Source organism: Phaethon aethereus, assembly GCF_964289735.1.
Source record: "Phaethon aethereus genome assembly, chromosome: 4".
Classification (NCBI taxonomy): domain Eukaryota; kingdom Metazoa; phylum Chordata; class Aves; order Phaethontiformes; family Phaethontidae; genus Phaethon; species Phaethon aethereus.
The window spans coordinates 82,605,726-82,622,468 of NC_138578.1; the positions used below are offsets into that span (position 1 = coordinate 82,605,726).

At 47.6% G+C, this 16,743-nt stretch overlaps 1 protein-coding gene across 1 annotated transcript in view; it reads right to left on the bottom strand.

Annotated features, from left to right (window-relative positions):
• The window catches only part of SLC4A11 (solute carrier family 4 member 11), a gene marked incomplete at both ends in the record, with an annotated part of 91,872 nt that overhangs the window by 56,401 nt on the left and 18,728 nt on the right, over positions 1–16,743 (bottom strand). The window contains one exon of the mRNA XM_081999387.1: positions 10,031–10,183. Coding sequence (XP_081855513.1) covers positions 10,031–10,183 — 153 coding nt within the window. The remainder of the gene's footprint in view (positions 1–10,030; positions 10,184–16,743) is intronic.

The following is a 16,743-nucleotide window of genomic DNA, read 5'->3' on the forward strand; positions in this document are numbered from 1 at the left end:
TAAATGTCACTTAATATGCAGCTGAGCTACAGGGATGGGGATACCCAAGAAGTTCCCACTTCAAACTTCCAAGCACCAACGTTAACATTTTTTTAGGGTGTCTGTGAAGCAATTTTTGGGTATAAGCTAAAAAACATAAATAAACCCCATTTGTTTTTGCCACAAGCCCACTCCATACTGCTTGCATCTAAGGCAGCGTCTCTGTAACATCACTAGTACCACAGGTACAGCCTATGCATCCTTCGAGGATCTCATCTTCACACTCTCCACCCCCCTCAACCCCCCCCAGACTGACCCACTACCAAAATTATACATGAAACGCATGAGCAGTTTTCATTCAAATGAGCCTAGTGACAGCATGGAAAAAAACCACTGAAGATCAAAAACCTTTCCAGAAGCCAATCTGTGGAAAAGTACAGAGATAGAACACAGTGACAGCTATTCAGACAAGTTTTTTTGCTTCCTTTCCAGATCTGGACTTTGAAATCCTAACCTATAAGAACTGCTGCAATCCCATTTCACAGGCTGACCACACACAGAGGCACCTTCAAGCCCAGCCCTGCTACAGTCCAAAAAATAAGCTGACTTGAGGATGCAATTGAGCTGCGTACACATGAAAACACTAGAAATCCAAAAAAAGTAATGATTTCTTGCACAGAGAAAGCTGCTTTAACCAAAACCATCTCTGATCAAACTGGAATTTAAGTCAAGTCCACGGTGGGGTTAAAAGGCTGCAACTCAAACTGGGAGCAGAGTTTACCGCAGTGGAGAAGAGGGAAAGGATTGCCTTCATCTCCCACTAAACAAAATAAGATGGTTCAGAGGCTTTGGTTACATCACCCAGGTTCTCCCAAAGTTCGCTTGGATGCTGTACGTGTGATTGAAAACATCACTTACTAGACAAGTCTCTTGGTGCAACAGTCCTAATTATTACTGCTTTTGACACATCTTTTGGAAAACGCAAGCTGTTTCATCTAAAAAATGCTATTTATTATTAAAAAGCAAGCACCCAAATAAACCAGAAACATCAAGCCTTTTCCCCAGGCTCTTACTTTTGTAGTTCTCCAATGCTCAGTCACTCAACTTACAGCCTAATTACATATGCAAAAGTACACTGGAAGATTTGGAAGCCATAAATATTCACTGAGGAGAAAACATGTTTTGGTTTTTCAGCTCTTACAAGAAACAGTTCTAGAGAGACAAAAAATACCCACAACTCTGAACAATAGCGAGCACATGCTAAAAAGATATCTGCATATCTGCAGTCTGTCCTTACAGATGCATACAAACACAACAGAAATTCATGCTGTCCTTTTATCATGCAGCAACTCTTGGTTCCTCTTATTAGTCTCAAGCATGTATCAATCTTGGCCGCTGACAGGTCTCTCAGGTACTTGCCTCAGATGAGCACCGAGTGCCCCTTTATCAACACAAGCAAAAGCATCTAATTACATCTGTTGGACCAGAGCCTTTCAAACTTCTCAAAAAAAGCTGTTCTGGGTATGGAGGTGATGCTTTGGAAGGCCCAGAGACTCATTCATCATTTCATCCGAGCAACATGCCACTTGGACTTGATCCAGGAAAAGGAGACAGACTGATATGGCCAGCCCAGTTTTGGGTTGTTACCTTAAAGGCCCACTGGAGTGCTATAACATTACTCAGGGATAGTAGCAAATCCACTGGAATATGAAAAATGGGAGGAAAAGCACACCAGACACTTCCCAAGCACACTTCTGCCTGGCTCGTGAGCCACCCATTTACTTACTGTGGGGGAACCCACTAGGCAACGGGGGATAAAACCCTGCATGAGGTCATCTGTGACACATCCATCAGGAGATAGCTTGGCTAAAGCCCAAGATCAGCCACCACCAGCCTGCCACCTGTTTTCTCCTCCATGGCACTATCACTACTTCTCTCCAGTTATGGAGGGGCTGGAAAAATGCAACACCTTTGACCGTTGCACCTCCATAGAGAAGCCCTTCACGGGGACAAAATGGATACAGAAAACCATGGATTCATCCTCTACTGACAAGGAAAAAACTATCCATCAATCAGTCGTGTCTTACTACCAGGAGCAATAACTAGATTTCACACCCGAGTGTCAGGATTAAGCATACTTAATCCTGAAATTAAGGATTTCTTCTACACAAAGAAGAGGTCAGGGCCACACAAAATTTTCATTTCTATTCATGTAGTCCTCCTTGCTGGACAACGCAGGCTGCAAAAGTCTATTTTAGGCAAGCTAGCTAGCGGGCATTATTGTCTGTGTCCTCACACATAGTTAAAGGAGAGCTGCCAGGGGTGGCCGACCTTATCTGTTAGGCTGTGCTCCAGGTTCTGCCCAGGGGAAAACCAAAAAGCCAGCAACGCATCTCCGACATCCCCTGGCAGCCACATCAAGGCAACACACATATCCCGAATTTCTAGGATGCATGCACACAAGCACGCAGCATTACTGGATACGCTACAAGCAATTCATTGGGAGTTCACTTCAGTTTTAGCAACACTGATGAATTGCCAACATCAGACTCACACTTGTGGCCTCGTGTCAGCACATTCAGAGCCCTGCCAGGGCACTGTGGCATTCCTCCATTTTTTATTTCCCACCACTTGCAGAAGAACAGGACCCATCCAGCTTCTCAACATGAAGATTTAATACTTGGAAGCAAGAAATGCAGCAGGAAATTTATTTGCTACGCTCCAAAGCGGTTTCATACCAGCTGCCCTTTACATAACATCCCTGATGGCAACCCAGAGAAATGAAATCCCCTACTTGCTTCCCTTCCACCCCCCTGTTTAGATAATTACATCTTCTATGCAAAGATAGCCTTGAAAACAAACCCATGAAAGTCACATGCTAAAGTTTAAGGCTTTTCACCTTTCACCATAAGAGATGTCCTTTCACTTAAGATCCCCTTTCCATCCCTTCCCTTGTCCAGGTTCCCCAGTGCTGCCCTTCACACCTGAGAAGACTCAAAAGTCTTTGGAGTGAAGCTACCAGTGGATGCCTGCAGCATCTTAAGACCATATTCTTTGTGATAAAGGAGTGGAAACTGGAGAGCAGGAACTTTTTGGCTGTGCAGGTGTCAGTGCACATTAGTTTAAATCTATGTGCACTCTCCAGTGCATCTACGTGGTAAACATGCTAATAAATCAGAGCAGAATACTACAATAGCACTTCCATGGTTTTCCTCAGAAAAATATCAAGGATCTGGTGTAAAAGGAAATATTTAATGTTGGGGAGGTTTTGTTATTAAAAAAGTTATTTTATCTGGGCTTTCTTCAGGGGTCTGAGCAAATCTAAGCCTCAACCACTTGTGTTGAACTACATTGCAAACAGCAAAAACACTGTTCTGCTTTTAGAATCTGTTGCCTTAAAAAAAATAAAATAAAACCAGATCAGCACATGGCCTGTTAGGAACAGCGGAGAGTTCTCTAACTCGCCACTGGCAGTGAGGGATTGCACAAGCAGGATCTCAAGGGGATCCTCTGCTTTCCTGTCCCGCCATAACTGTGCCAAGTCTGGACTCATCCCCATCAGACTTGAATAATTTTGGTTAAGTGTTGTTACAATAAATAATTGTGCCCCAACCATCCCACATTCCCACGATAGGGTGGTGGGCCAAGCTGTAGCAGAAAGCCTAAAATCAGTTGGGTTCATCCCTCTTAAACCAATGCCCAGGCTAAAGGCGGGTGGGAACAAGCACCTAGCTGCAAGTTTCTGGAGCAGGCTGGAAAGGAGCAGGCAGGGTGGGGAGGAAAACCTCACCTGAGTAATGCTCAGCACAGACGTCGCAATGGCTGGGCAGGGGCAAGACTATCGCCTCGCACTCCTCGCTGGCCATTGTGGAGGAATTGGAAGGAGAGGTAGACAGCACAGACAGACTGACCAGGGACAAGATAAGAGTGCCAAGTGCTGTGTCAGTTGTCACGCCCCCCAATTCCTCAGACATGCATGCACTACAAAAGCTAAATCTTTCTTAAAAAAGCAGCAATAGGTTTTGTCATTAAGTTTGAGGCAGGGGAATGGTGTGTTTCTCCATGCCAACTGGAGGGACAGAGTGCTCAAATACTGGGGGAAGCTGCCCCGAAGCAAACCCAAAGGTGAAGCACCTAAAAGGGAAAACGTTGCCTTTGTGCAGAACCACCCGTGCTACCCAAACCCCCTCGCACCTCCCTTGGCTTCGTAAGCACTGCTTTGAAAACAGCCTCGTCAGGAAATTCGGAGGGAGGCCATCCCGTTCCCCCCCGCGACACAATTGGTGTATCCACTTTCCATTAGAGTATAGGAAGCTTCGGGAGCCCAACATCCCACGCTGACATCAAACTGCTAAAACAGGAGTTATCAGATGGAACACGTGGGTCAGCATTGTGCCTCGAGACATAAAAAGGACCTTGGTATTAATGTGAGGAAATGTGACCATTGTGTGCAGAATGATACCCATTCAGGCCCAGACCACTTGTCTCTGGACGCTACTCTCTCTGGAATATCCTTGGCGCCAGTATCTAGCGTTTCTCCTCGTCTCCTTAAAGAAAAAAGTCATTTCGGCAGGGGCTGGGTCATGAGTTAGAGCACCGTGTTTTGCTCGGCGGGCGCGCACGTGCGTGCCTCTGGAGCGGATTACAGGAAACTGTTGATTCTCCGTATCTAGGAATGATCAATTGTCCAGAGGGTGGAACAGGCTTTAATTTCTTGTGAAGCGTAAATCATGTTCCGTTATTTCCCCCACACACCCCGGCAAAGCCACATCCTGCTTTCCGATTGGCTTTTTGCTGCCACCAGGATTTTGCCTTCCTCCCTCCGAGAACTGCTTCGGGCACCTCTCTGCAGTTAAAACCACCGACAGGAGCATCAGCTGTAAGTGGCAATGCATACTACAGAAATTGAGCCACTACAGCTCCATAAGTCCCTGATAAATTGTGCCTAAATTTAGGAAAAAATCCTGTGCAAACCCCTCTATTGCAGTCTGGGGAAAGCAGAAGAAGAATTGTTTTAAAACTCCAAGTTGCAAGAACAAGGTCCAAATGATGAAAATATTTCCCTGGCTGATTTAAGGGAGCTGCCAAGCAGGTAAGAATGCTGTGACTGATGGCAAGGCTGCGGCCCCACACGCTTTGCAGACCCACTGCGACAAGTGAGGCTTGCATTGCCTGTCCACTACCTTTAAGGCTCAACCTCCACCAAATTGCTGTATTCATTTGCAGGGATTTATTTCCAAGCATGCTGCAGATAAAGCAGCAACTGGTTGAATCCCTTAATTCAGTGTTTCTGCAACAGGCTGAAGGGATGCAGGTACATACACCTGCAGCCCAGGCTCCAGAGGGATTTATGGAAGATATCACGTATCAAATACAAAAAGAGGCAGTCAAATTCACATCTAGAGAGCACTAAGGCAGAAGAGTTAATACACTTCTAGCTAAGTGAGAGAATAGGAAAACAGTTGTAAAGCTATGCATGAGCCTGCAAGCCACTAGACAGCTAACCTGGTAGCTATGAACTAAGCAGGGCTGGAGATGAAAGAGGTCTCCCCACTGCACACCAAAATCACTGATGCTCCTCATCCTCTCTGGCACAAATTCCCAGGGGACAGAGCATCAAGCTGGATTCTTCCACCTGCAACACAGGAAAGGCAACATGCCTGCTCCTGTGGTGGGGGCTCCCTCTCCAACCTCAGGGAAAAGGGACTTCATTTGGGACAGGAATGCAGTACTGACTCCTGCAAAAACACACACAGCAGGGCACAGACCTAACATTATACTTCTATACTTTTATTGTGACTTAACTAGAAGTCTCAGTCTCTCTAAAAACCATCCTGATCTTCCCCCCAAAACACAGATCCCAGGTCCAAAAGCATCCGGCTTTAAAGACCCACCTTCATGTTAGAGCTACCAATGTTTGCCACTGAAACCCAAGCTGCAAGGATGAGAGGCAGAAGAGACTAAAAAAAAAAAAAATCTTTTCATCAGCTACCACAAGGAAGCAATAAAGCACACAGGAGAAAGGACCCAAGTGTTAAGACTGAGAAGCATTTTAGTGCCTAGGCATCTGCACTGATTTGGGCTCAATATTCCATGCAACAGCAGCCAGTATTAACTAAAAATGAGATAGACCATACTTTAAACCCTAGATTTCTTCAAGCTATCCTGTTTTATACACATCTGTGTGCACAGCCCAGCATTTTATGACAATGGTTAATTGTCAGAGTTTTATGGGCGATGCTATGTTTTGTTGGCTCAACGTTTAATCCCACGCAGTGATCTTTTTAAAAAGAGAATTACAGTAAAGTGCATCCAATTATGCGCATAGCAAGCCGTACATCCATCATATGGAGATTAACAGGTCGACAGGATGATGGCAGAGCTGTCACCGCATCTGTAATTCCAATTACATCGCCTGCCAGCACCCAGGCTCCGGGGTACCAACTTATCCCCTCCCCAGATGGGATTTCTTTGGATCTTTTAGCCTTACACTAAGGTGAGCAGCAACCTCACAGCAGCTCACCAGAAAAGGTCTCCAGCAAGAGAGAATTTGGACATCACATTCAGCCAAGAGACCAAACTGTGACAACCAGAACAGGCATACAGAGGCTCAGCTATCACAGAGCAGCTATTTATCTTGTTTCAAGTCACCTCAGAGGTTTTTCCAGCTGGAGATTGAGCAAATGTATTTTATGCAGCAAATGCATCTGACACTAGGGAGCAAATGAACACAGGCAGCACTGGAGAGCCCTCTTTGCAAGAGATGGCCCATGGTCAGTCCATTTCTGGCCAGGCAGCAACTGCCCACGCCCCAGCAAGTGTTGCAATGGGTTGCAGGACACAAGAGGGCAATATCGAGCCCTCTGGCACGGGGAGGCCTTCCAGCCCAAAGGTTTCACCTGACTTGGAGAAAGCACGAAAATGAGATGGGGACAGAAAGATGTCATTCCCACACCTGTTTTTCCACTGTGTTTAAAGAGCCCCAGAGGATCTTGTAGGATCCTGGAGCACTAGCTGCCTTGGGAGTTGGAAATTAGGTGTTCGGGGGATATTGCATTATCTGGAAAAAACCTGCAATGTGTTTTTTTCTTTCTTTTCAGCTTGTCTTGCTGAAGACAAGCGCTGCAAGAGCTCAGCTCCACAGTTTCATTTCAGGAAAGCAAAGCCTAAATATAAAAGAAAATACCCAGAGAGCAGCAGCTATGCAAAGGCGTTTCTGAAGTGTCCCCTTGCAGAGTTGAACAAGGAGCAGTACTCCCAGATACACCTCAGCAAGGGCACAGTTAAACCTCTTTTCTGGAAAGAGCTTTGAAAGCTTGTGAAGAAGGATTTTTCTTTTCTGGGTCCAAAGGAGGCCACAAAAGTGATCAGAGGGATGGAACACCTCTCCTAGGAGGACAGGCTGAGAGTTGGAGTTTTTCAGCCTGGAGCAGAGAAGGCTCCGGGGAGACCTTACTGCAGCTGCCAGGGCTGAAAGGGGCTGATAAGAAAGATGGGGACAGACTTTTTAGCAGGGCCTGTAGCAACAGGACAAGGGGTGATGGTTTTAAACTAAAAGAGGGCAGATCTAGACTAGATCTAAGGAAGAAATTTTTCCCAGTGAGGGCGGTGAAACCCTGGCCCAGGTTGCCAGAGAGGTGGTGGATGCCCCATCCCTAGAAACATCCCAGGTCAGGTTGGACGGGGCTCTGAGCAACCTGATCCAGTTGAAGATGTCCCTGCTCATGGCAGAGGGTTGGACTGGATGGCCTTAAAAGGTCCCTTCCAACCCAAACCATTCTATTCTATTCTTCCAGTGTTTCAGGCTACTTTCATTAGCTGAAGAGCTTAAGGGGCTCATCTCAGCCACCTTCAGCCACCTGAAAAGTCAGCCCTCCAGGAGGATCAGCTATGCCCTCTGCAGCCAGAGACTGATTCAGTATGTGTAAAATCAACTCTGGAAGATGCTTCAGCAAAACCATCTCTGAGAAAGAGCTGACAGTAGCCTAGACGACTCAAAACCTGGAGTCTGAGGAATCCTATGCCTGATGCTCACAGAAGAACATGGATTTTGGCTTCCTGGACCACTTTTATGCTGTCATGGGGGGGGCAGGGGGGGGGGGGCAAATCTCACTTCACACCTACCCTTAGTGGAAGTCTGAACTTCAGTTCTGCCTGAAGCCTGTTTTTAAAACCTCCATCCTTGCATTTGAAAGGGGACTCCAGCACATCAGAAGTCCATTTTTCCTGAAAAATCTTAAACATCTCATCTGAAGAAAAAGGGTACAACTAATACCACCATCACAAACATCAGTGCTTGAGGGAAATAAGGAAGCCTTTTTTCGTCCTGTTTTGAATGTGAGGGAAAACACTTATAAAAACCCAGGAGGACACACAAGGAAAGTCAGCTTCATCAGATGCAGAAGAATCCACAGCACTTGCATTCCTCATCCCCAAACAATGCACCCCACGGCATTAAATCCAGACTTGTCATAGCAAAGTACAGTTCCCCTTAAATCTTTCAATTAAGATGGCATTTGTAAAATTGCAGGCTTGAAGTTTGCTAGATATGATTCCTAACTTAAAGTCACCACTCCAATTCAAAAAGCAGACTTCAAGATAGTCAAGATGTCCAGGTCATGCCTGTTCTGCATCACTGTTTCCAATAATTGCTCGCGATAAATTGGGATTTACTTGTAATCTAAAAATAATTTTGAGCAAATTTAAAGGACTTTCTGATACTGCGATGCCAAGTATAACACAGAGTCCTCGCATTTAATCTCCAAAACAGTCAGTGCCCACACAGGCAGGCTCCAGGCTGCCTCCAGCTGCTGAGACAAAATCCGGGCTGCTGCCATGTCCCAGAGGCTGCATTTTCCTAGGCATATACCACTAAAGGCAGGTTTTGCTAGCCCTCTTCCTTCACTATTTAGTACATGTGTTAGTGCTAAAATGGTGTGCTAGAGGCAAAAATCAACCTCTAGAGCGATTGAGGGATTTTATTCCTCAACAGCAAGCATTTTGGATACCTTCACAATTTCTGCTAACTAGGTTGTTTGGAGGTCCCCTCCACATTGCTCCCCATGTTGGGCAAAGTTTCTAAAGGTTGCTGGCGTGGCAGGGAGTACACAAAGAGCAGAGTTTGGGGCAGACATGTCCATCTGCAACATGGCTGCACAACCATCTCCTTTGTAGCCACTTGGCCTATACAAGCCAAGCCACCACTCAAAGCTGACACCACGGCTCCTCACGGGTGGAAGCCCCAGGGGTGCATTTTGCTGGTGGGTTCACCCCCAGCACCATGTTGCCAAACACTGTTGTCCCCCCCTGCATGAAGCTGCCTTGTAGCAGGCACAGACCCCACTAAAGCATATTTGGGGGAGCTTGGCACTCACCTGGAGAGGGTAGTCTGTATTTATAAACAAAGTATGACACACAACAGCAGTTGCCTGCACTGTAGACATAACTGTGTGCTGAGGGGGCCTTACCTCTATCCGGGATGTTTAACAGGGTGGTTTTCTCCTCATTTTTGCCCAGCACAGCAGGTGTACAGATTGCTTGCCTCTAGCCAGGATGATTAGACCCAAAAGGCACACATCCAACCCCAAAAGTCCCTCTACGCTCTTTCTTCCTTTACCAGCTGCTGTGGAGAACAGCAACTGACCCAGGGGATCCATGGCTCTGACTCACCTCCAGCATTCCAATCAAAAAACCTCCAAAAACCCCTTGGGAAGCCACAGAGCCATTTTCAAGTTATCTACAGGGACAACAGGCACCAAAAAAAAAAAAAGAATCTTGATTTCTCACTAGAAACATCTCTCATCCAGTGACCAGGCCACAGGGGTGAGAGCAACAGCAGGGCTGCAGGCCCCGAACACGAGGCCCTGCTTTAAAAAAAAGGAAGGAAAAAGGAGCCAGGTTGCTTCACATGGATGGCTGAAGACCCGCTTTATTGGGTTTTCCAAAGAAAAAAACACCAAAACTACAAAACCAAGCGACAAACCCATCGCTCCCAGTATTTGCAGCGAGGAACGACCGCGTCCCACAGCCCCGCCTCGGGGGCAGCACTCACCGGTGGCGTTCGGCGGCACCTCCAGGTTGACGTTGACGAAGAAGCGGATGCTGTCCCCCGAGACGATGGAGGAGTTCACCGCATCGAAGAGCTCCTCGCCCCCCGTCTCCTCCTTGGCCTCGCAGCCATCGTCCGTGTCGCACTTGAGGTACCCTGCCAACAACATGGGGAGGGCGGTTAGCAGGGCTGTGCTGGGGCCCGGAGTCCCCGGGGAGCAGGCGTACCCACCCATCATGGCTGCCGAGGGCTGCAGCAAGGCTTCGGCAGCGCCTGGGGCCTTGCAAGGGCCTTTTCTCATGCCCTCACCTGGTGAGGGCTGAAAATTATAAGCAATGGGCTCTGACACATTCTGGGTTGGCATCAGGTGTGCATCCAAAGGGCCGCTCCGGAGCCCAGACGGGTGACAGCACAGGCTTTGCGTGCCAGCCTGCTCACCAAGACAATGGCACAAGTGGCAAATCCCAGGGGGTACACCTCGCTCCTCTCAAATGAAACACCCAGGATGAAAATTCAGAGTGGACACTATAAGAACGCCAAGCAGCAACCCAGAAGCAAGAACTGTGCCACAGCCCCAGCCCACCCTAAACCCAACACGTTCATCCGCTCAAGTCCCAGCAGCACAGCCGTTTCACTTGCAATTCAGTAATTTGAAACTGAGAGGAGAGGAAGAGGGGAAAAAAAAAAAAGGTTTCCTGGGAGACACCTGATATGGACAGACAGACCTGCAGCTCCCCATGGGGCAGAGCAGCAGGTCACAGGAGGCAGCAGCACCGAGAAAGTGAGACAAGTTTCTTAATTACAGCGGACAACTCTTTAGCCTTTCACAACACTTCTAATTAGAGTTTAACCTAGCCTCATTCAACAGCAAGCTGGTTCACTGCAATGTTTTATTACGAAGCAGCTGGAGGACTCTTGTGGTGTGCTCATGTATCATGTTTAATTAGGAGAATTAGCGATATTATAGAATGTCAATTTTTACATTACCAGGATTATTCAGCAGCTTCTACCCATCTTCTGACAAGTCTTTTATGCCTAATTTGAAGCAGGAGGAATATATTTCATTAGCTTGCTTTAGGCACTACAGCAAAATGAAAAGGGGGAGCTTCAAGGCGGAAGCTTGAATAGAAACTAAAATATCGATGGCTTTTTTTTAAAGCCTCATATAAGCAAACGTAGAGGCAGCAGCAGCTGAAAGCAGTGCATGCAGTCTCGGAGGGATCTTGAGCCGACAGCTCGCCACCACAAAAAGCAAGCCCCAAGGAGGGAGACCACAAACAGGAACTTGGCGACGCAGGACAGGGGCTGCAGCGCTTCCTGCCACGGGCGGCGCGCCGACGGGCGCACATCCTGAGCGCTCGGCTCCTCCCCAGGAGGGCTGCAGGGGCTTCAAGCCTTCAGGTGACTTCGGAGCTGCTTATCTGAGGCATAGGAACCCCCCCCCAAAAAAACCCCAAACTTAGGTTAATCCCTCTCCTGATCTCTACTTCCTTCATTTACCTGCTCGACAGAAATAAATGTGAATCGGTCCTATCGGAATTGCTCCGAAGGCTTCAAAAAGCATACAGGTTGCTGCTGTCCCCATCCAGCCTGCCAGACAGCCAGCAAAACGTGCCAAGGGTGCAGTCCTCTGCTGCTGGGGGAGCTTTGGCAGCTGTTTCCATCCCTGCATGATGGAAACTAGTCCAGAGACAGACAGAAAGAAGCAAGTTGAGGAGAGCAAACACCCTGAACACAGTACCCAAAGTGTCATGGCACTGTGGGCACCATCAGGTATGAAACACAAGGGCTGGCAGATGTGCCAGGATTGTGGGGCAGCTTGTGTCCTGGCGTGAGGGGGTGGAAGGAGAACAGTCAGACAGGGTGCCTGCTGGCTTCTGAAATACTACAAAGCCCCATGCAAGAATCTCAACCCCAAATAAGGTGCCAAACTTGGGGTTTGGTTTCTCTGAAATATGCATGATGGACACCATAACCTCTCCTCAGCAAAGTAGAACACCCACCAGTGCTGACAGCTTCCCTCGTGCCAGGAGAGCTTGGGCCACCCTGCAAAGCAAAAATCAGCCTAGGCTACGATAAAATCCATGATCCTGGCTTTCCAGTCTCAGCCGTAGAGGACTGCAGACCCAAGGAAGTTGTAACAGGTTTGTGTTTCCTTCCCACTTGGTGCGTGAGATGGGAGGAACACGGAGCAGGGGGCAAGATGGTTTGAGCACACAGCTCACATAGTTGAGTTCTTCCCCACTCTCCTAATGCAATTAGGACACAAATGGTTAAAAGCCAGGCAAGGAAGACTATTCATTCACTTCCCAGGCTCATTGAAACTAGCTTGCTAAGAGCACAGCAGCCGTGTGCCCTGAAAGCAGAGAGGGCTGGAGACAGGAGAGAAGCAGCACAGGAGCTGGAAGAAGGGCAAGGGTGGAGTAAGATCAGAGGGTTGGGCAGAGGTCAGCACAGACTCTGGCAAGGGAAGCATCCTCTGTTCCTCCCTCTTTAGGGGAGGAAAGAGTAGAACAAAAGGCAGCTGAGCCTCGTGTCCCTTGGGCAAGGGACGGACAAAACACTCAGCTTGCAAATAATCCCAAACCTGGGCTGTACAGGAACTGCACTCCCGGGCAGGTGTCTGCTTTGTCACTAAGCCACCTCAAGGCTTCAAACCACTCCTGTTTTGAATCCTTCAGCCTATTAGTCTGCCAGGCATTTTAAAACGTAAGCAACTTACACCTGTCAAATGCCGGGTCACTTCTGGGTGAAGAGATGAGCTGTGTGCATGGCAGATGCACCTTCCCTTCCCTCTGAGCACTGCTCAATAGCTGTCTCCAGCCCTGGCAGCTGCTTCCCCACCATCACCTGATGATCACCAAGTGCCACCCCTGCTGTTTAAAGGGCAACAGATGCCACAAGCGACAGGAGATGCTGTTCAGCTCCTCTAAAAGTTGGATTGGTGTTTTGCAGAAGGTTAAAGCAGGATCTGGTGCGGCCGTTGCACAATTTGGGTAAATATCAATCAGGTTTCCATATGGAAGCACAGTCTCAGTAACACTTTGTAGCCTATGCTACGAGCAGTTGCTTCAGGGAGGTTAGACACCTTTGCATACTGCCTCAGATTGGCTGGAGAAGAGTTTAAGGTCTCAAAAATGGTGCTTCCCACCATCTCTATCACTGCACATTGTCACCTTCATATGAAGGTGCTTCAGCGAGTGCTGCCATGAGCTACATGAGAGGGTGAGTCAGACCTCTGAGCACAGGAAGTACCACTTCAGCCTGAAATATGGTCTAAAAGCACTAGAGAAAAGAGATTTCGCTGAGTAGGAGGCCAGAGTCAGGAACCGAGTTAAGGTTGGTTGAGAAGATCAGTGCCGCACTCATATACCTCACACCTTTTGCGGTCAGGACAATCCCCCTCAACACATCCTGCTGGATTCATCTCATAGCAAAAAGAAATGGAAAAGTATGTAAAGCGCACAAGGCCAAGGACAGCGGGCACCATCCTTCAGTGCTGCACTGACAAAATAAACTCCTCAGCCTGTGCAGCCATAAGTAGCAGATACCTTAACCCTAAGTCTTCCTGTACCTCAGCCTATCCTATGTAACATGAAAATAAGCTATCCCCCCATTTTATGTAGGTCCTGGGAAGAAAAATGGCAATTTCTCTAGCCATTCCATTCTAAAGCATCACCCCTTCCCCTGTAATTCATGCCTGGCCCAGGCCTGCCTTGCTGCAATATCTCAATAGGATTAAGAGAAGGCTGGGGATAGACATTACCTTCTCACAGACACTTCATCTCCCTGGTCCTGCTGCTATCAGCCTTCTCAAAACTCTGACAAGATGCTTGCCCTGAAGCTATTTTGCTTTTGAGCTGAGTTTTAAGAGCCCAGGTCTCTGTCGGGAAGAGCAGTGAATTGAGCAGCAGTCTGAGCTGGCATTACCTCTCCCTCCGCTGCCTTAATGGCACCTAGCAGCGGCGCCTAGGGTCATAGAATCAGAGCACTAGTTATCAGGAGTTACAGCTTCTGTCACATCATGTATGTTTACAGAATCATAGAATCACTTAGGTTGTGAAAGACATTTAAGATGCTCAAGTCCAAGAGTTAACCCAGCACCACCAAACCCACCACTAAACCACGCCCTTAAGCGCCACAGCTACACATCTTAAATACCTCCAGGGATGGTGACTCCACCACTGCCCTGGGCAGTCTGTTCCAAGGCTTGACAATCCTTTCAGTGAAGAAATTTTTCCTAATATCCAGTCTAAACCTCCCCTGGCGCAACTTGAGGCCATTTCCTCTCGTCCTGTCGCTGGTTACTTGGGAGAACAGACCAACCCCCACCTCACCACAACCCCCTTTCAGGTAGCTGTAGAGAGCAATGAGGGCTCCCCTCAGCCTCCTCTTCTCCAGACTAAACACCCCCAGTTCCCTCAGCTGCTCCTCATCAGACTTGTGCTCCAGACCCCTCACCAGCTCCGTCGCCCTTCTCTGGACACGCTCCAGCACCTCAACGTCCTTCTTGTCATGAGGGGCCCAACACTGAACACAGGATTCGAGGTGCGGCCTCACCAGTGCCCCGTACAGGGGCACGATCCCTGCCCTGCTCCTGCTGGCCACACTAGTGCTGATACAGGCCAGGACACTGTTGGCCTTCTTGGCCACCTGGGCACACTGCCGGCTCATGTTCAGCCGGCTGGCGACCAGCACCCCCAGCTCCCTTTCCGCCGGGCAGCTCTCCAGCCACTCCTCCCCAAGCCTGTAGCGGTGCATGGGGTTCTTGTGACCCAAGTGCAGGACCCAGCATTAAGCTTTTCTAGGGCTAAATTGCTCTGTGGCAGCAGCACCCACAGCCCAGGGGCTGCAGACTTCTCCAAGAAAGCCAAAATATTAATCATCAAACTATTTCTTGGGAGAAAAGCAGCTATATTAGTAACAACATCCCAGATTATGAGCCTTAATCCAGACAGCCCCAGCATAACCTCTCGATGTGGCTCAGAGGAGACAAAGCCAATCATGGCATTTTAATCAATATCTGCATCTGCAAGCACACACACTAACCAGGAGGCTAGGAGTGTAAATGCATCTACCCACACTTTGCTGCAGCCTCAGTTTACCATATCTAAGGAGGTTTTTGGGGGAGATTGGGCATTTTTCCTTCTAGTATTACCCAGATGTTGCACAGTTCTGAGCCTGTGCATGCTACATAGTTTTTTTTTTGTTTAGGCTACTACTGTTTTAGCAGAAGTTACATGGACGAGATAAGGTACATGTATGTACCTTGATATGTAGCTAGATTAGCAGGGCAAACAGGAAAGCCAAGATCAAACCTTGTCAAAAGTTACCGACCTCTGCCAAGTCTCTGCAAAGATTGCTGGCTTTATTTCTGAAGGACCACATATGCTATGTTAACACTCTGAACATTCAAAGCAGTTTTCTGGAAAGCACTGATTTTATCCTCAACTTCCAAGGTAGTCTACACTACAAGTCTGGAAAAGTGTTCTCCTTGATAGCACCTGTTTGCACAGCAATGCCTATTCCCTCAGCCAAATCCAAGCCCCAGCTTCCAGAATCACAGGGTGGCATCTGCTCTTCTTCAGAGGTGGTAGTTGCCCCTCCCACGAAATCTCTTCAAAAAGCCAGAAACATTAAAGTTACATTAAAAGGGTTCTTTTGAGGCCATATGATTGGCAATTCAACACTCTCAGCTAGCCACGCTACAAGCCTTCTCAGATTTCTCAAACAAGTTTTTAGGCACAGAAGGCAGCCAATTGCAGGACAGTTCTTTTTATGGGTTTTGCAAAACAAGCACTTGTGGTCACCTCACCAGAATGGAGGAGCAACAGTAGGCACTGTGCTCCTGCCCGATTCAGCAGCCTCAGACATTTTACCCTGGGAAAAGCAAAGGTTTCCTTTAACATCACTGCTTTAGATAACTTTGTCACCAATCCTGATCCATTCAGAACTGAAAGCCAATGGTTGGCCCAGCTCTTAGTGTTTCAAGCCGTAAACATCACACAGCCAAATAGCCAGCTCTGCTGCAGTCAGACAGTCAAGTGCAGGAATCGGAATAATTTGGGTTGGAAAGGACCTTTAAAGGTCATCTAGTCCAACACCCCTGCACTGAGCAGGGACATCTTCAACTAGATCAGGTTAGCAAGTTCTCATCTGAAAGAGCCCAAAAGCTATTTGCATCCACTTTCTCAGAAGAATTACAGGTCAAGTACAGAAGGACCACAGAAGCAATAATAATATATATTCAATTGCTATTAAAGGGAAAGGGGCATCAACCAGGACATAGACATTACCCTAAAATCAGGTCTGGATCTTTGAGCATCCCAGTGCTTACCTGTAATATAGTGTTAAGGAACTCAAGAGAGAGAATTAAGCCCTGTATCTACCTAAGAAGTAGTCATGATACTGGACATTACCTTCAAAAAGTCAGCTTAATCTGATTTTTTCACTTGTGTATTTTCAACTTGCTCTAACCAACAATACACACCTGATTTTCAAGAAAGGCATGCATTTTTAATTAACATGAGCCAGTAATCAGCCTGTGCTTTAAGCTATCAGAGTGCTTGCTTTGTTTCCTGAGTACTGCAGGCTTGCAGATTCACTGCGTCACTCAAAATACCCAAATCCTCAACATTAGGTGCAAAAGGAAACTCAATTAATATCGGAGCCTCCACCTCCATTGTGACCTTTACACTCTGCACAAAAATATGGAC